This window comes from Stenella coeruleoalba, assembly GCF_951394435.1.
Source record: "Stenella coeruleoalba genome assembly, chromosome: 5".
NCBI lineage: Eukaryota > Metazoa > Chordata > Mammalia > Artiodactyla > Delphinidae > Stenella > Stenella coeruleoalba.
The window spans coordinates 34,237,102-34,257,751 of NC_137150.1; the positions used below are offsets into that span (position 1 = coordinate 34,237,102).

General features: G+C 36.9%; 1 protein-coding gene across 1 annotated transcript in view; it reads left to right on the forward strand.

Annotated features, from left to right (window-relative positions):
• Positions 1 to 12: 12 nt before the first annotated feature.
• The window catches only part of ACAD11 (acyl-CoA dehydrogenase family member 11), a gene marked incomplete at its 5' end in the record, with an annotated part of 88,059 nt that continues 67,421 nt past the window's right edge, over positions 13 to 20,650 (forward strand). The window contains 5 exons of the mRNA XM_079923074.1: positions 13 to 161; positions 6,910 to 7,009; positions 14,935 to 15,060; positions 16,007 to 16,168; positions 17,779 to 17,943. Of these exons, the coding sequence (XP_079779200.1) occupies positions 13 to 161; positions 6,910 to 7,009; positions 14,935 to 15,060; positions 16,007 to 16,168; positions 17,779 to 17,943 (702 nt within the window). The remainder of the gene's footprint in view (positions 162 to 6,909; positions 7,010 to 14,934; positions 15,061 to 16,006; positions 16,169 to 17,778; positions 17,944 to 20,650) is intronic.

Consider the following 20,650-nt stretch of genomic DNA (forward strand, 5'->3'; position numbering starts at 1 on the left):
GCAGCACTGATCATGGAGACCGGTGCCTCCCGCGAGCCCGAGACGGCCGAAGTGCTGCCCCAGCACAAGTTCGACTGCAGGTCTCTGGAGGCCTACCTACACCAGCACTTGCCCGGCTTTGGGGCCGAGCCCGAGGCCAAGCTGACCGTTGCCCAATACAGGTATCGACGCCAGCCTTCTTCGCCAGCAAAAACAGATCTGTGCCTTGTGTTTTTCTTCCTCTGGCCTTGGTGTGTTCCCAGTTTCCCCCATCCTGTTTCTTTTTCCGCAATGACGCACTCTGAAGGCGAGAGCTGCCGTCACCCGTCCCTTGCATTACATTCTGAGTATTTCCAATTCAAGGGCAGTGATGGAAGCACGATAACATTCACGATTCCAACTACAAGAAGGAATCTTTGTTAACAACTATATTCATTGAGGCAATTAAGGTTGGAAGGTCTGTGGGATATAAAGAGGCCTTCGTTCAGCGTTTGTCCTATAACCTTTTTTTCTGAGAAGCGGATGTAATTTCGTTCACATTGGCATATTCTTGGAGGCTGAGTTAATGGTACCAGTTGGGGGGGTCCGAATTCTTATCCTAGATCTTCCATTTAACAAATCACAGCACCACTTTGGGCTTTAGTTCTTTCTGAAGTAGGGGTATAGAACTGGATGACCGTTCTGAGAGCACTGTTCCCCACCGTGAATCTGGCTCTAGTCTGATCTTGTATAATAGAAAATAATTTTCAAATAGACTTTATTCTAAAGATAGTATTTTGATAAACAGAGCTATAGAAGCAGTCCTGGCTTCCAGAAAACTAGACGTGCCACTTACTGACTGGGAATTTAAATACTATGGTACATGAACTCTCTGAGAACTAGTTTCATAATCTGTAATAAATATCTGCCTGTTCTGCTTGATCCTGATAATTAAATGAAGTAATACAGGTGAAATGGCTTAACACTGTAACAGAACTGTATACCAGTGGCATTTATCACTGACATTTATGCCAAATTAAAAACAAAAAAATAAAAATAAAAGGCACCATGTCACAATAGATATTGTAGGATGAAGGAGAAGGTGGAATAAAATATGGCTGAGGTTTCTAGCCTAGAAGCCTTGTGTTATAAACTAACAGCTCAAAGTTCAAATTTGCTATGGGAATCTGAACAAGTTATTTAACTCTTTTGAGCATTGAATCCTCCTTTGGCAAAATGGGGATAGTCATATTTCTCTCCTAGAGTTGTTGGAGAATTATCTAACTGAGAGTTAATTCTGAATTAAGTTGAATGTTAAATAAACCAGAATTGTACTTGATAAATGGAATTAGTTGTGGCGTAAATAGTATATATGTGTGGAACTATCTCCACAGAGAATACACATTTATTTCCAAAACACATGAAAAAGTTTATGAAAATTGAAGACATGTTAGCCCACAAAGGAAGTTTCAGAAATTCTAAGGCGTCATTCTTAAAAAAAAAAATTCAGACTATAAATGCCAAAAGTTTAGAAATCAAGAGAAGATAGCTAATAAATACATTTTAGAAACTAATTGAAATACAGATTAAAGAGCCAATAATCTACAGAAAATAATGGAGTTTATTAAAGTTCAGTATGCAAAAATCAATTGCATTTCTTGACTTTAGCAACAAAAATGTAAAATTATAATTTTCAGAAAGATAAAATTAATAAGAGAAACAGAAATATAAATTTCTCAAATATTAATCGAATAAAGTATGTGCAAGACCTTTGTAAAGGAAATTATAAAACTGTATTAGGACCTTAAAAAGAACTAAGTAAATTGAGAGATGCCATGTTCACGAATAGGAGAATTCAGAATTGTACATTTCTCTTTTTTCCCAACTGATCTATAGATTCAGTGCAATGACGATCAAAATCTTAATTTTTTCCCTAACTTGAAAAATTACTCCTAAATTTTATGTACAAGAGCAAAGGGCTAAGAATAAGCAAAAACACTCCTGAAGAAGAACAAAGTGGGAAACTTGAATTAAGATGGCACATTATTAGCACAGAATAGACAAACAGATCAATAAAATAGAGTCCACAAAAAGACCCGCATGTTTATAGAACTTTGACATATGACAGTGCTGGCACAGAGAATCAGTGTGTGGGGGGTTGGAGGGAGAAAAGATTTTTCAGTAAATTATACAGCAATAATTATTATCTGTATGAAAAAATTGAAAGTAGACCTGTCCCTTACTCTACCTCACACAGTTCCAGGTGGACTACAGACTGGAATGGTAAAGGCAAAACTATAAACATTTGGAAGACATATAGGAGAAGATCTTTATGACTTTGGAGTAGAGAATAAAATCTTTAAAAAGACAAAAGCACAAACCATGAAAGAAATGATTGATAAATTTTTAGTGAAAGAATCCTTAAAGTGAAAGAACAAAAGAAAATATTTTCAGTGTATATAATGGATAAAAGATTAATATCCAGAACATATAAAGAACTACAATAGCCCAACAGAAAAATGGGCAAAAGACTTGAAGATACTCAACCTCATTACACTGTAATAATTGGGGAAATGCAAATTAAAATGACAAGATACCATTTCACACCATCATATTCACTTTTTTTTTTAATCTGACAATATCAAGCAGGATATGAGATAACAGGGACTCATCCACTATTGGTGAGGGTGTGAATTAGTATAACTGCCTTGGAAAACAATTTGGCACAGTCTTGTAAAGATGAAGATAGGAAGACAAAGCCCCATGACAAAGCAATTCTATTCCTAGTTTTATACTCCTGAGGAATTCTTGTACCAGGGTATCAGGAAATAATCTACAAAAATGTTCATTGCACTGTTTGTAATAGCAAAAATACAGGAATAAAACACGATGTTCATCAATAGTAGAATGGATGAATAAATTGTAGTATATTCACGTGATACAACACCATACAGCAGTGAACATGATTCAGCTGCATCTATACACAACAACACAATCAAAAACTGGACAAATAAGCAGTATATTGTTTAAAGAGATAAACTTCAAGGGAATGATATATTTAAAAATCAAGACAGTAGTTACTCTGAAGGGACAGGGAATTCCCTGGTGGTCCAGTGGTTAGGATGCAGCGCTTTCACTGCAGTGGCCAGGGTCAATCCCTGGTGGGGTAACTAAGACCCCTCAAGCAGCACGGCACAGCCAAAAAATTTAAAAATGAAGGGAGGAACACAAAGAGAGCTTCAGAGATACAGTAACTTTTTTCTTTCTTAAACTGGGTAGTGAGAACACTGGTGTTTGTTGTGTTATTCTTTATGCTTTACAAATTTTGTAAATATTTTTAATCTATGCAAAATTTATTTTTAGAATTTGCAAAAGTTAAATCATATTAGAAATAAAAATATTTAGATTTAAACAATAATGAAGACATTGTGTAACTTGATAGAACAAAACTTATGATTTCCAGCTATGTGCATAATATGTGCCTGGCACTGCTCCAACCACTGGGGATATAACAGACAAAAAATCTTGCCTTTTTGGAACGTCCATTCTATTTGGAGAAGAGAGATGATAAATAAAATCACTTTCTAAATATTACAGTGTAGAAAAAGGTGATGTGTATCATGGAGAGAAACAAAGGAGAATAGGAAATGTTTAGGAGGAGGGAGAAGAAAGGCCTCAGTGAGAAGGTGGCATTCAGCAAAGAGAGATGGGGATGTGAGCCATGGGGAAAGAGTATTCCAGACAGAGGGAACAGCAAGAGCAAGGGCTCTCCAGTGGGTGGAGAGACTACAGGCTAATGTGCCTGGAGTTGTGTAAGCAAGGGCAACAGGAATTCTGTTGGCTGTTATAAGGGTTTTGGCCTTTACGTTAGTCGAAATGGTGAGAGATTAGGGATTTGGGGGCAGAGGAGGGAAGTGATTTGTCTTTTTTTTCTTTTTTTTTTTTTTTTTGCAGTACGCGGGCCTCTCACTGTTATGGCCTCTCCCGTTGCGGAGCACAGGCTCCGACGCGCAGGCTCAGCAGCCATGGCTCACGGGCCCAGCCGCTCCGCGGCATGTGGGATCTTCCCAGACAGGGGCACGAACCCGTGTCCCCTGCATCGGCAGGCGGACTCTCAACCACTGCGCCACCAGGGAAGCCCTGATTTGTCTTTTTAAACAGAATCTCTTTGCCTATTGTGTTCACTGAAGGAGGCAAATACAGGGAGACCAGTTTGGAGTGTATTGCAATGACCCAGTACAGACCAATTAGTGGTATGGACCAGGGTAGTAGTGTAGGATAGGTGCAAAGTGCTCATATTCTGGATTTATTTTGAAGAATTTACTGACTGATCAGATGTGGGGTGTGAAAGAAAAAGAAGAGGAGACAAATAGTGTTCCATTTTTGTCTTGGCAACTGGAAGGATGGAGTTATCATGAAATGAAGTAGAGATGACTGTAGACAATCAGACTGGAAGGCAAATATCAGGAACTCAGTTTTGCAATGTTAACTTTCAAGATGCCTTTTGGAGTGGATATGTATAGTAAGCAGGCAGGTATATGGGTCCAGAGGTCAGGGCAGAGATCTAAACTAGACATTTACATTTGGGAGTCATTGAGATAGAGAGGATATTTAAAGTCATGAGATCTTACCTAGATGATGAGTCTACATGAAGATACAGAAGGTCTAGGAACTTATTCCCAGGCATCCTAATATACGAAGTTAAAGAATTAAGGCAGAACCTACAAAGGAGTCTCAGAAGGAGTGGCCAGAGAGATGGGGAGAACCATGGTCTGATACCATAGCAGTATTAGTGACCTTGAAAAAGTAATTTCAGTGGAAAGATAGGAATGAAAGCTTGATTGAAATGGGTTCAAGAGAAAATAGGAGGAGAGGAATTGGAGCAAGGAATATAAACAACTCTTGAATTTTTCTACAAAGGCGGAAATAAATGTCTTTCGTAGAGGGGGAAGTGGGGTCAAGAGAAGTCTTTAAAAAAAAAAAAGGCAGCATGTTTATATGCTGATGGCAGTGATCCAGAACAGACAGAAAAATTTGTGTAGGTGAGAGGGCTAGAACGAAGTCCTTGAGTGGACAAGAGTAGGATGGGATCTAATTCACAAGAGAAGGGATTGTCCATAGATAGGAATGTAGACATTCTTCTACAGACTCTGTAGGGAAGAAGAGTATATGGGTACAGGTGCTTCTATGCAGTAGATATGGTAGTGTAAGCTTGTGGAAGTTCTCACCTGATTGCTCCTATTTTCTCTGTGAAATAGGAAACTAGGTAATCAGCTGAGAGTGAAGATGGTGGGAAAAGTGTTGGAGGTTTGAAGAAAGAGGAGGAATTGTAAAATAGTCATCCAAGAGCATGGGAGAATGAACAGGCCAAGGAAGTATATTATGATTGCTGGCAGCGTTCACTTTGAGGTTCATAGTCATGAATTTGAAGCAAGAGTAGTTATTTTAGTAGATATTGTTGATACTTTGCCCAGATTCTCTTGGATTCCTTTTTACTGTTTCCATGCACACCCTGGTTTGGTGGCTTCTGCTTCCAGTAGCCAGCACCTATGGCTCTTTTATAGACTGTTCTTGCTTACTGGAGCCTCTTTTGCCCTGAATGTTGTAGTGCCTAAGATGGCACTGGAATGGAGGTACGAGTGGGAATGAAAGAAAGGAAATTATGATCAGAGATAGAAATGCTTAAAAAATAGGATAATGCAGTGCTTGAGTTGTTATTTATAAGGTATAGGGTGTCTCCCATAGAATGAGTGACAGTTCTCTTGGATATATACCTAGGAGTGAAATTGCTAGATCATATGGCAGCTGTACCTTCAATAAGAAGCTTTTAGTTTTCCTTTTATATTTCACCTAGGTCATTTACCATCATAAAACGCCAGTGCTTCATATATGACTGCCTTATCAAAAATGCATCCAATCAGACATTTGGCATTAAAAAATGTCTTTGTAAGATTCATTGCAACTTGACTCTTTGGAGCATCACAAATAAATTGTCCCATGTCAAGACAGACAATACAGCTTGAAGTGGTCCCATTTCCTGACCATTGTGGCAATGATCTCCACTTCCCTATGCTAAAAGGCACCCCCCACCCAGGATTAGATGGTGCCAAGATGATTGCTGGGGAGGATGGGTCTGGCTTATCAGAGTTAGAAGTAGACACTGGACGTACTGCTGCATTCAATCTGGACTGCTCTTGTTCTTTGCAGATGGAGGCTGGAGGCCTAGGGAGAAACTTCAGAAAAAAAAATGTTTTTAACTTTCCCCTATTACCTGTTACCTCGGATTAATTCGTCTGTTTTTTTTAGTTTAAGGCCTCTCTTTCATGCTGTTGAATTATTTAAAAGCTGTGTAAATGAAGGTATAGATTGAATAAGTTTGGTAGCTGGAGTGTATTTCCTTAGTTCACGTGAGAATTTCTGTTCACAGGGCAGAGAAAGCCAGTGTCCTGGTGTCTGAGTCACCTGGGGCACTGTTGCACTTCCTGGCCCAGATATCCACTCTAGGACCTTGCTTATCAGAATTCCCACTTTAGAGAGCTGTACTTGGAGTCCTCTCTCCAATGGCAGATGACAGAATACCAATCCAGCTGTTCCAGCATCCTTTAATTAATTTTCTGACTGATCACCTACAATCTCTTCTCCCAGCCTTTCTTTGCTTAGATCTAGACATTGTTCTAGGTGCACTTCTGATGAAACTCATAATTTGCAAGTAGGAAGTGTGGTCTTCTCTTCTACCTGTGTAGGTTGTAGATTCTCCAGCTGCCACTGTGTTACCATCTGCTGTATATCATCCAAAAGCTCATGTTCTTAGCTGCTGATAGCACCCCTCTTGGCTTTCTAGCATTGAAATGGGTTCATTTTCATTTTGTGTTTTCTTTTGAAATTTCAGCAGGATTTGGGGAAAAGGAAAAATATATCTTTGTTATTGACCTTTTCTCTACTCTTATCTAGATCAGGACAGTCCAATCCAACCTTTTATCTCCAGAAGGGCTTTCAGGCATATGTACTCAGAAAAAAACCACCTGGTTCACTTCTTCCTAAAGCACATAAGGTATGGTATACAAACGCAATGATAAATTCCTTGTTGACTAATAAATGGATTTTATACACACAAAACAATTTAAATTGCTTTTAAAAATAATCTCAATTATTAAATATAGAAAATGCATTTTATTTCTTAGATGAAAATTTCACTTGAATTGTATCCCCCCCCTTTTAGTTTTTATTAAGGATTTGAGTTTGAAATCTGAGGCTGTGTTTAGGCTGTTAATTCTGAGCAATATCCAGTCCTCTTATGGATTTGATTCCTTCCTATACAATTAGCTAGAAATACAGTCACCCAGTAAATATTTTCACTGCTACTCATTTATAGATATTTTGTACTTTGGTTAAATTATGTTTTAAAAAGTACAGTATTATATCTTATAACAATATATACTCACTGAATACTTTAATATATTTGATATGACAATTCCCTGATCTTCTGGTGATAAAAAGAAATATTTAAATAATCATTTTTATAGTATTCTCTAAATTGACAGTGAGAATTATAAAAGATTTTTGTTGAAAACTGACTCTGTCTTCAGAAAAACAGATATTATCTATGGATTTTTAGAGAAGAGAACATTAAAAGCATAATGCATATTTTGAATATTATTATAATCATGTATAACAGGTGCTTCCTAGGCCCAGCTAACTAGAGATGGGCCATTGAAGCGTGGATTTAATATCACAGTAATGGAAAATGCAGATTCTGACCTTCTTAGTCCCGTATCATATTCCCAGAAAATGAAGTGACTTGGATGCTTAAGATAGAAAAATTTTGCTAACTTTTATTAAGCCTCAATACGGCATGGCTGAAGGAAAATCCCCACTTGTAGGGAGAGATTTATGCCCCAATAAACAACTGGGTTTGTCTCCTCTTGATAACGACCTAGATGTCTGGAAGACATCGGAACATAACATAATGCTTTCAGCCCAAGGATCTGGAGTACTTTTGTTTCAACTTCCTTCATTTTTTCCAAATCTGCATTGGAAAAAAGCAGTGTTCCCACACTGCCATCCACTTTATGACCAGCCTCCACCACTCTACCCCACCCCCCTTTCCCAGCACCAGGTGGTTATAAACACTTCTTTCTATAGCCATTGGCACCACTGGCTGCTCTTACCTTGGTTATGGGTTTAGTCACTTCCCTGCTGTAGTTATTGCAGCAGTAGCTGCTTTATCCCTGTTGTGAGAGTGAGCTGCATGGTTTCTTCTCCTTAGAAGTGGCCAGCTACCACTGCCTGAGTCTGGGGAAGTGGACTTTGCAGGTAGATGAGTTGGCATCAGAATTCTTCAGTAAGCTGTGTCCCTGGGTCCTGAGTGATAAGCCTGTACATCTGTCCTGGTTAAGGAAGCCCTTTTCTTCTCCTGTCTTATTTGGGCTCCTGCTTCAGAACCAGCTTGCTTCTCATTGCCTTCTTACCCAGTAGTTATCTTGAGCTCCATGGCAGCTCTGGGTACCGGGAAGGATCCCCACATCCCTGCCTTGGAAACAAGTTCCTCCATTGATCTCCCGAAGGAGTGGGTGCATTTCCTTTCTACCGGCACCCACTGGCCTTCCCCAGCATTCTGTACTTGACTGTGCCCAGAGTGTTGGAATAGAGAGCCCCCATGGGAAACTGGAGTTGGGGGGGTTGGGGGGCTGGGGAGCAAAAGCAAGAGTGAGCCAGCAAGCAGGGAACTGATAAGAAAAAAAAGGGATGTTTTTATGATGATACATGCGAAATATTGTGGTCAGGAAATGTCACCTTCATATTATCAGAGTTAGGAATAAGCCCCATGCATGTACCTATCCTTTTAGCCTAATTAAATGATCAATTTTTAGTGCTGGCCTAATTTATAATTGTAATAATCATACTAAGACTACTTTATTTTTTTAAAGCAATTATTTTTTTGAATTTTATTTATTTTTTTATACAGCATGTTCTTATTAGTCATCCATTTTATACACACCAGTATATACATATCAATCCCAATCTCCCAATTCATCATACCACCACCACCACCCACCGCTGTTTTCCCCCCTTGGTGTCCATACGTTATTCTCTATATCTGTGTCTCTATTTCTGCCCTGCAAACCGGTTCATCTGTACCATTTTTCTACGTTCCACATATATGCGTTAATATACGATACTTATTTTTCTCTTTCTCACTTACTTCACTCTGTATGACAGTCTCCAGATTCATCCACATCTCTACAAATGACCCAATTTCATTCCTTTTTATGGCTGAGTAATATTTCATTGCATATATGTACCACATCTTCTTTATCCATTCGTCTGTCGATGGGCATTTAGGTTGCTTCCATGACCTGGCTATTGTAAATACCACAGCAATGAACATTAGGATGCATGTGTCTTTTTGAATTATGGTTTTCTCCAGGTATATGCCCAGGAGTGGGATTGCTGGATCATATGGTAATTCTCTTTTTAGTTTTTTAAGGAACCTCCATACTGTTCTCCATAGTGGCTGTATCAATTTACATTCCCACTAACAGTACAAGAGGGTTCCCTTTTCTTCACACCCGCTCCAGAATTTGTTGTTTGTAGATTTTCTGATGATGCCCATTCTAACTGGTGTGAGGTGATACCTCATTGTAGTTTTGATTTGCGTTTCTCTAATAATTAGTGATGTTGAGCAGCTTTTCATGTGCTTCTTGGCCATCTGTATGTCCTCTTTGGAGAAATGTCTATTTAGGTCTTCTGCCCATTTTTTGATTGGGTTGTTTGTTTTTATAATATTGAGCTGCATGAGCTGTTTATATATTTTGGAGATTAATCCTTTGTCCATTGATTCATTTGCAAATATTTTCTCCCATTCTGATGTTTGTCTTTTCGTCTTGTTTGTAGTTTCCTTTGCTTTGCTAAAGCTTTTAAGTTTCATTAGGTTCCATTTGTTTATTTTTGTTTTTATTTCCATTACTCTAGGAGGTGGATCAAAAAAGATCTTGCTGTGATTTATGTCAAAGAATATTCTTCCTATGTTTTCCCCTAAGAGTTTTATAGTGTCTGGTCTTACATTTAGGTCTCTAATCCATTTTGAGTTTATTTTTGTGTATGGTGTTAGGGAGTGTTCTAATTTCATTCTTTTACACGTAGCTGTCCAGTTTTCCCAGCACCACTTATTGAAGAGATGGTCTTTTCTCCATAGTATATTCTTGCCTCCTTTGTCATAGATTAGTTGACCATAGGTGTATGGGTTTATCTCTGGGCTTTCTATCCTATTCCATTGATCTATATTTCTGTTTTTGTGCAAGTACCATATTGTGTTCATTACTGTAGCTTTGTAGTATAGTATGAAGTCAGGGAGACTGATTCCTCAAGCTCTGTTTCTTTCCCTCAAGACTGCTTTGGCTATTTGGGGTCTTTTGTGTCTCCATACAAATTTTAAGATTTTTTGTTCTAGTTCTGTAAAAAATGCCATTGGTAATTTGATAGGGATTGCACTGAATCTGTAGATTGCTTTGGGTAGTATAGTCATTTTCACAATGTTGATTCTTCCAATCCAAGAACATGGTATATCTCTCCATGGTATATCTGATGGTATCATCTTTAATTTCTTTCACAAGTGTCTTATAGTTTTCTGCCTACAGGTCTTTTGTCTCCCTAGGTAGGTTTATTCCTAGGTATTTTATTCTTTTTGTGCCAGTGGTAAATGGGAGTATTTCCTTAATTTCTCTTTCAGATTTTTCATCATTAGTGTATAGGAATGCAAGAGATTTCTGTGCATTAATTTTGTATCCTGCAACTTTACCAAATTCATTGATTAGCTCTAGTAGTTTTCTGGTGGCATCTTTAGAATTCGCTATGTATAGTATCATGTCATCTGCAATCAGTGACAGTTTAACTTCTTCTTTTGCAATTTGTATTCCTTTTATTTCTTTTTCTTCTCTGATTGCCATGGCTAGGACTTCCAAAACTATGTTGAATAATAGTGGTGAGAGTGAACATCCTTGTCTTGTTCCTGATCTTAGAGGAAATGCTTTCAGTTTCTCACCATTGATGTTTGCTGTCAGTTTCTCATATATGGCCTTTATTATGTTGAGATAGTTTCCCTCTATGCCCATTTTCTGGAGAGTTTTTATCATAAATGGGTGTTGAATTTTGTCAAAAGCTTTTACTGCATCTATTGAGATGATCATATGGTTTTTCTTCTTCTATTTGTTAATATGGTTTATCACATTGATTGATTTGCATATATTGAAGAATCCTTGCAACCCTGGGATAAATCCCTCTTGATCATGGTGTATGTACCTTTTAATGTGTTGTTGGATTCTGTTTGCTAGTATTTTGTTGAGGATTTTTGCATCTATGTTCATCAGTGATACTGGCCTGTAGTTTTCTTTCTTGGTGGCATCTTTGTCTGGTTTTGGTATCAGGGTGATGGTGGCCTCATAGAATGAGTTCCTCCCTCTGCTATAGTTTGGAAGGGTTTGAGAAGGAAAGGTGTTAGCTCTTCTCTAAATGTTTGACAGAATTCACTGTGAAGCCATCTGGTCCTGGACTTTTGTTTGTTGGAAGATTTTTAATCACAGTTTCAATTTCATTACTTGTGATTGGTCTGTTCATATTTTCTGTTTCTTCCTGGTTCAGTCTTGGAAGGTTATACCTTTCTAAGAATTTGTCCATTTCTTCCAGGTTGTCCATTTTATTGGCATAGAGTTGCTTGTAGTAGTCTCTTAGGATGTAGTAGTCTCTTAGTATTTCTGCGGTGTCTGTTGTAACTTCTCCTTTTTCATTTCTAATTTTATTGTTTTGAGTCCTCTCTCTCTTTCTCTTGATGAGTCTGGCTAATGGTTTATCAATTTTGTTTATCTTCTCAAAGAACCAGCTTTTAGTTTTATTGATCTTTGCTATTGTTTTCTTTGTTCCTATTTCATTTATTTCTGCTCTGATCTTTATGATTTCTTTCCTTCAGCTAACTTTGGGTTTTGTTTGTTCTTCTTTCTCTAGTTCCTTTAGGTGTAAGGTTAGATTGTTTACTTGAGTTTTTTCTTGTTTTTTGAGGTAGGCTGCTATTGCTATAAACTTCCCTCTTAGAACTGCTTTTGCTCCATCCCTTAGGTTTTGGATCGTCATGTTTTCATTGTCATTTGTCTCTAGGTACTTTTTGATTTCCTCTTAGATTTCCTCAGTGGTCTCCTAGTTATTTAGTAATGTATTGTTTAGCCTCCATGTGTTTGTGCTTTTTACGTTTTTCTCCCTGTAATTGATTTCTAATCTCATAGTGTTGTGGTCAGAAAAGATGCTTGATATGATTCCAATTTTCTTAAATTTACTGAGGCTTTATTTGTGACCCAAGATGTGATCTATCCTGGAGAATGTTCCGTGTGCACTTGAGAAGAAATTGTAATCTGCTTTTTTGGATGGAATGTTCTATAAATATCAATTAAATCTATCTGGACTGTTGTGTCATTTAAAGCTTGTGTTTCCTTATTAATTTTCTGTTTGGATGATCTGTCCATTGGTGTAAGTGAGGTGCTAAAGTCCCCCACTATTATTGTGTTACTGTCAATTTCCTCTTTTAGAGCTGTTTGCAGTTGCCTTATGTATTGAGGTGCATATATATTTATAATTGTTATATCTTCTTGGACTGATCCCTTAATCATTATGTAGTGTCCTTCCTTGTCTCTTGTAACATTCTTTATTTTAAAGCCTATTTTATCTGATATGAGTATTGTTACTCCAGCTTTCTTTTGATTTCCATTTGCATGGAATATCTTTTTCCATCCCCTCACTTTCAGTCTGTATGTGTCCCTAGGTCTGAAGTGGGTCTCTTGTAGACAGCATATATATGGGTCTTGTTTTTGTATCCATTCAGCAAGCCTGTGTCTTTTGGTTGGAGCATTTAATCTATTCACGTATAAGGAAATTATCGATATGTATGTTCGTATTACCATTTTCTTAAATTGTTTTGGGTTTGTTTTTGTAGGTCCTTTTCTTCTCTTGTGTGTCCCACTTAGAGAAGTTCCCTTAGCATTTGTTGTAGAGCTGGTTTGGTGGTGCAGAATTCTCTTAGCTTTTGCTTGTCTGTAAAGCTTTTGATTTCTCCATCGAATCTGGATGAGATCCTTGCCTGTTAGAATAATCTTGGTTGTAGGTTCTTCCCTTTCATCACTTTAAGTATATCATGCCACTCCCTTCTGTCTTGTAGTAGAGTTTCTTCTGAGAAATCAGCTGTTAACCTTATGGGAGTTCCCTTGTATGTTATTTGTCACATTTCCCTTGCTGCTTTCAGTAATTTTTCTTTGTCTTTAATTTTTGCCAATTTGATTACTATATGTCTCAGTGTGTTTCTCCTTGGGTTTATCCTGTATGGGACTCACTGCGCTTCCTGGACTTGTGTGGCTATTTCCTTTCCCATGTTAGGGAAGTTTTCGACTATAATCTCTTCAAATATTTTCTCTGGTCCTTTCTCTCTCTCTTCTCCTTCTGGGATCCCTATAATGCGAATGTTGTTGCATTTAATGTTGTCTCAGATGTCTCTTAGGCTGTCTTCATTTCTTTTCATCCTCTTTTCTTTATTCTGTTCCACAGCAGTGAATTCCTCCATTCTGTCTTCCAGGTCACTTATCGGTTCTTCTGTCTGAGTTATTCTGCTATCGATTCCTTCTAGTGTATTTTTCATTTCAGTTATTGTGTTGTTCATCTCTCTTTGTTTGTTCATTAATTTTTCTAGATCTTTGTTAAACATTTCTTGCACCTTCTCAATCGTCGCCTCCATTCTTTTTCCGAGGTCCTGGATCATCTTCACTATCATTATTCTGAATTCTTTTTCTGGAGGGTTTCCTATCTCCACTTCATTTAGTTGTTTTTCTGGGGTTTTATCTTGTTCCTTCATCTGGTACATAGCCCTCTGCCTTTTCATCTTGTCTACCTTTCTGTGAATGTGGTTTTTGTTCTACAGGCTGCAGGATTGTAGTTCTTCTCGCTTCTGCTGTCTGCCCTCTGGTGGATGAGGCTATCTAAGAGGGTTGTGCAAGTTTCCAGATTGGAGGAACTGGTGATGGGTAGAGCTGGGTGTTTCTCTGGTGGGCAGAGCTCAGTAAAACTTTAATCCAGTTGTCTGCTGATGGGTGGGACTGGGTTCCCTCCTGATTGGTTGTTTGGCCTGAGGCGACCCAACACTGGAGCCTACCCGGGCGCTTTGGTGGGGCTAATGGCAGACTCTGGGGGGACTCACGCCAAAGAATACTTCCCAGAACTTCTGTTGCCAGTGTCCTTGTCCTCACGGTGACACGCAGCCACCCCCCACCTCTGCAGGAGACCCTCTAGCACTATCAGGCTGGTCCAGTTTCCTATGGGGTCACAGCTCCTTCCCCTCGGTCCCAATGAGCACACTACTTTGTGTGTGCCCTTCAAGAGTGGAGTCTCTGTTTCCCCTGGTCCTGTCGAAGTCCTGCAGTCAAATCCCACTAGCCTTCAAAGTCTGATTCTCTAAGAGTTCCTCCTCCCGTTGCCATACCCCCAGATTGGGAAGCCTGACGTGGGGCTTAGAACCTTCACTCCAGTGGGTGGACTTCTGTGGTATAAGTGTTCTCCAGTTTGTGAGTCACCCACCCCACAGTTATGGGATTTGATTTTATCATGATTGCGCCCCTCCTACCATCTCATTGTGGCTTCCCCTTTGTCTTTGGATATGGGGTATCTTTTTTGGTGAGTTCCAGTGTCTTCCTGTCAATGATTGTTCAGCAGTTAGTCGTGATTCTGGTGTTCTTGTAAGAGGGAGTGATAGCACGTCCTTCTACTCTGCCATCTTGAACCAATCTCTCACACTAAGACTACTTTTAAGGAAAATACTAAGGAAATTATTATCCTCTGGGTTATTTGTTGATACTGTTTTAAAATTAATTTCTAACCTTAATGTTAGTTCACAAGTAATTATTAAATTTTCTGTATTTCTGATTTTTAATTATCTATCGTCCTATTTAGATTGATAGAGAATTTAAAGTCCAGAAAACTTTGTTTTCAATTGGATTCCCCGTTCCCAAACCTTTATTGTACTGCAGTGATGCTTGTGTCATTGGAACAGAATTTTATGTGATGGAACATGTACAGGTAAATTAACACTTAATTGTACTTTTTGTTGCTTTTATTTTTAATTGTGATATTAGATATTAGATGGTAATAAGTGATAGTATATTAGTCTACATTGTAGGTAGTTTGCTTTGGAAGGGCTTAAACTTTTTTCTTTTTCTTAAAACAACAGAAATTTATTCTCTCAGTTCTGGAGGCTAGAAGTTTGAAATCAAGGTGTCAGCAAGATTGGTTCTCTATGGAAGTTTTGTTTTGTTTTTGTTTTTTAAATTTTTTAATTGAGATATAGTTGATGCACAATATTATTTAATTTTTTAATTGAGATATAGTTGATGCACAATATTATATAATTATATAATTGAGATTTTTTAATTGAGATATAGTTGATGCACAATATTATATAAGTTACAGGTGTATTACATAGTGATTCAGAATTTTTACAGTTATTATAAAATACTGGCTCTATTCCCTGTGTTGTATTAAACTTTCATTTTATTTTGAGCACACACAGTTTGAGCGGGTTGAAGTAAACTAGGAACAAATTTAGTAATTAGGGCGTATTGGCTTAGTCTTCCTCTAGGTGTCAGTAAAGAGCTATATGTAATGGCAATAACTAAACCGTCCAAATAGTAGGGGAAAAAACTACTCCAAATAGGACATCAATCCATTAAAAATAAATCCAAATTGTTTTAAGGGTTTTTTTTCGGTAAGATGTTACTTGAGATTAGTTTTTGTCCTTTAAGTTCATCTTGGTGTATCCTTGTATTTTCCCTTTGGCATGTACACTCTTATGTTAAACATGTTTCACAAATGACAGTTCTTCTAGCGCATTCTGCAAAGAATTGGTTTTGGTTGTAAGACTGTATCCTGATCTTTTTTGTAGGCAACAGGGGATGATGACACAGCAAATAATTAGTATGAAAAGATTTATTTTGTTTTATATTATCTGTTGTAATTGCTTCCATAGGGCCGAATCTTTCGTGATTTCACAATTCCTGAAGTTAGCCCAGCAGAACGCTCAGCCATATATGTGGCCATGATAGAAACCTTGGCTCAGTTACATTCCTTGAATATACAGTCACTGCAGCTGGAAGAATATGGTAGAGGTGCTGGGTACTGCAAAAGACAGGTAATGCATCCAAACAAAGTGCTCCTTTTCTCAAGTTGTTGGAAATAATATTAGTTAAAATAAAAACCTATTATTTTATACTTTTCTGAAACTTGGCTATAACTTTTAATATCAGCCATCAGATTGACTTGTTTTAAACATAAAATAATTTTGTATTTTTAGATCAGATTTTGTTCAGCAAAAGCTTCTATAACAGCATGTACATAAATGCAGATTTAAAGCTGTTTCTATCTGTTCACTTAATTTACCAATATATTTTCTATACAATTTTCCCTTTTTAAATTAGTTTAACAGATATTTATTAAGCATGAATGTATGTTTAATATGTGCTGAATACCGTGTTAAATATCAGGAAAATAGAAATAAGTTCTTCCCCTAAAGGAACTTATGGTCATTTTTGAGACATCTATACCTGAATCTCATTTACATGAGACTTGAAAATGGTATGAAAGAGTATGTAATCTGGCAGTAAATTGTTTGGTACTCATCATGAAAACTGTTCCATTCAGACGATAGATATCAGTATGCCCTTGCTTAGGTTGGGGAAAGCTTCCTGGGAAAGATATGTCTTGTACTGTGTATTTAAGGAAGGATAAAATCTAGAGCAATAGGGAAGAGATGGTGAGCATTTCAAATGAAAGAAACAGCAAGACCAGATATGTATGGGGCTGTTTCCCTTTGTATGTCTTTTTGAGGGGGCAGAAGGGAGAGAAACGGGAACTAAGGTTTAGGGAATACTCATTACGTGCCAGCTCCCATGCTAGGTGAGTTGTTAGACCTAGTGTTTTTTAATCTTTGTAACAACCCTAATACATAGGTATTACTACCCCCATTTTGCAGATGAGGAAACTGAGGCTTGCAGGTATTAAGTAATATACAAATAAGTGGCTTAGACATAATTTCAACCCAACTCTCTGAGATTCCAAAGATGAATATCTTTACTGTACTAAATTGAACAGAGATACCTTAGAAAGTGGGGAGAGAGATATAAGTAGATAAATAATATTATTTCAGTTGATGGAGGACTTTGACAATAGGTTGTCTTATTTGCATTCAATTCTAAGAACAATTAAAAACATCTTTGCATTTTTCATATCTGTAATATATTTTTGAAGATTCTTTAGAAAATTCTATGGGTAATAAGAAAGGGGATTAAAATGAAAAATAAAGATCTCCTTTCTTTTTCTAGTCCCTATATTACATTTTTCAGGGATTACTTGTTTCTTGTGACCCTTCCAGAAATTTTCTTTGTCTATTTTTTTGGTATGTACGTATGTGTGTTTGTGTGTGTTCTTTTTTTTTTTTCTCCTTCCACAAAATATTTGCTGAATAAAGACTAGAACCCACGTCTCTTGATTCCTAGGCCAGTATTTTTTTTCCTGATAAAAGTCTAGGTAAGTAAAATGAAAATAGATGGAAGAGAAACTTAAATGTTGAAGTTTTCAGGCTGATATGAGTGTTTTAGGCTAATATGAGTATCACGGCATTTGTCCTGAGCATTTAACACTAAAACAAAATTTGATATAATTGAATTTTGTTTTAATTTTAGAATTGCTGAATCTTACATTCCACTTTCAGCTCTGTCATTTTTTTAATTTGTATATCTTTAGGTATCAACCTGGACAAAGCAATATCAAGCTGCAGCTCATCAGGACATCCCTGCCATGAACCAACTATCTGACTGGCTAATGAAAAACTTGCCAGATAATGACAATGAAGAAAATTTGATTCATGGAGATTTCAAACTAGATAACATAGTTTTCCACCCTAAAGAGGTATTGGAAGCCCTGTTTATAAAAAATTGAGTATGTCTGATTTGGGATACACGTACTAAGTAGATGTTCCCCCAGAGCACTGAAGGAGCCCACCCCATCCCCATTCCTCCCCTATATTCAAAACTAACATTACCACTCATAACTTTTAGAAATAAGTCCTGCAGATATTCTGGCATAGGTATCTGCCCACCTATAAAAGGCTGGGGTCTAATCACCTGATTTACTACTTTAAAAGGATTTGGGAATTTACATGCATGTTGCTGTTTTCTTCAAAGAAATTTTTCAGCTACTAAATATATTTAGCCTATCCACGTTCTTGCTCTTTCTTCTGGTTCATTTTCATTTTTTTCCCTATCTGATAAAGAATTTTTTATTTGATTATTATAAGCTCAGAGAGGACAGAATTCCAAAAGACTCTTTTGAGGCTTCAAAAGAATTTGTATGAGATTAATGTAACCTTGCCCTGTGTAAATGTACACAGTGTAATCTTTATAAAGAGTACAAACAAATCAGAGCTATAACCCTCCTCCACTGAGCATAGTGAGGCCTAGGATTGGAGGAGTGTGGTGGGAATGAAGAAAGTACTTCAGTTCTCCTCTCTTTACCTGTATGCCTTTGGACAAGACATTTATTTGGCCCTTAGTATTCTGATATTGATGTGAATGATTTACAGTTCCCTGAATCTTCCTTCTCAGGAGAAAATTTTCTGGGTTCATTAGTTTTCTCAGAATGCTAAGATGTTTTAGGGCAGGAAGAGCTGTTCTAAATTCATGTGCTAAGCTTCTGAGTTTCATGTTCTTTTCACACAGGAAGAGGACAGGAGGAAAATAACATTATATATTGCATTGCTGTCATAATTCAAAGTACTACTATATCAATTGAAAGTTCAAATGTAATATAAAGACATACGAGCACATGCACCATCAAGACAGAAAATTTTTCATAGAAAAGTCAGTTTGGGTATTTAAATTATGTATATGTAATTATATGTATGTGTGCGTATGTAACTTTTTGTTAATGGCATGGATGAATTCTGAATTATAACTTAAATATAGAATAGGAAAATTAAATATTGCTAATTTATAACCTGGAAAAATTAGAAAAGCATATACCTTAAAACAGCAGGATCTGGTCTATATTTTATCTATTTCTTTGGTTCATTAATATTTTTGGAGCCTATCTTTGAATAAGTCAGCGTTCTTTATGTTTTCTATCAATATAACTACAGTACTTTTACATTCATTACTTAAGCAAGGAAGGAAAAATTCAGACCTAAATCTCCTTAGTTATGTGTTGTCTACCAAAATGTTTAAATATGCTGAAATTAAATATTAAATATGCTGAAAGTAACGGCAGGTAAGTTCCAAATAGTTATTCCCTTTTTATATTTAATCTCATGTTAGAAAAACGTTTCTTATAGGATTAAAGTTGCCAAACAGGAATCATCTAACTTAAGTTCTGTGGAGGCAATGCTAATTTGTTACATATATCATTATCTTTTATGTTTTAGGGTTATATAGTAGCTAGTAAAATGTCTTCTACTTTATACCCAGTAATCCCATAATTATTAGTTAAATCAAAGTTAATCAATTTCTGTCTCATATAAATATGTGTAGCTAATTTTTTATGGAAGTAACATACAGTTGACAAAGTACAAGTCAACTGGCATTTATTTATTACCAACTATGTGCTCTGAAACATGGGGTTAGAAGGAAAAACAGCTCTTAATGAGCTCAAAACACAGATGGAGAGAAAAGATACTCGGGTAACAGCAGAGAACAATATATACCCAAATGCTAAAGTATATCATACAATAAAACTAAGAGAGTAGTCAAAGAAGGAAAACGTTCCCACTGTGGACTGGCATTAAAAGCTATGAAACTTTAGAATTTAATTCTAGTCAATAGTTCCATCTCATTTTTTAAATTTCATAAATAAGTAGGAAATTAGACTATGTTTTTTCATGAAGGCACTTCACAAATTGGAAAATCAGTCCCTGGATGTGTATATATATGTGCTCCACTGTATATATTCCTAGGGATATGATTGAAAGCTTTTTATTTTTCCTTTGAGGGTAAGGATTATACCTTTAATTAATTTTTTTCTTACCTTTGTTTCTAGAGTCTATATGGTAGATGCTCAATAAATGAGGGCCTAGACTAAGAGCTCCTATAAAGCAGTAAATGCATCTTATTCATTTCTGCAGGTAGTTACATGTTTCTGAATGAATCTATGTTAAAAGAATTGATTTTAATTAATCACTAAGGTACTATTTCCATCTCATTTATTTATGCTTAATTTTTATTCTCTACCCCTTTCTGTGCCTCAGTTTTTATTGTAACTTTTTATTTGGAAATCATTGAAGACTCACAAGAAGTTGTAAAAATAGTAGAGGGGCCTGTTTATCCATCATCCAGATTCCCCAAAGAGATCTCACACAACTAGAGTATATTATCAAAGCCAGGAAATTGACACTGTGTGACTTGTGTGCCTTTTGGATTGGGAAAAAAAAATTTCAGGGTTCCCAAGGAGCTAAAATGAGGTAATTGATATGGAGCAACTAGCTGGTACCTGGCACAGCTGGTGCTCAACTTATTTCAGTTCTCTTCTTTTCCATTCTTTTCCCTTCTGTTTTTATATTCTGCTTTTCTAAGATGGCCTATCAAGCTCTATTCTTTAGAAAAAATTAGGGTAAAAGTAAATCTTT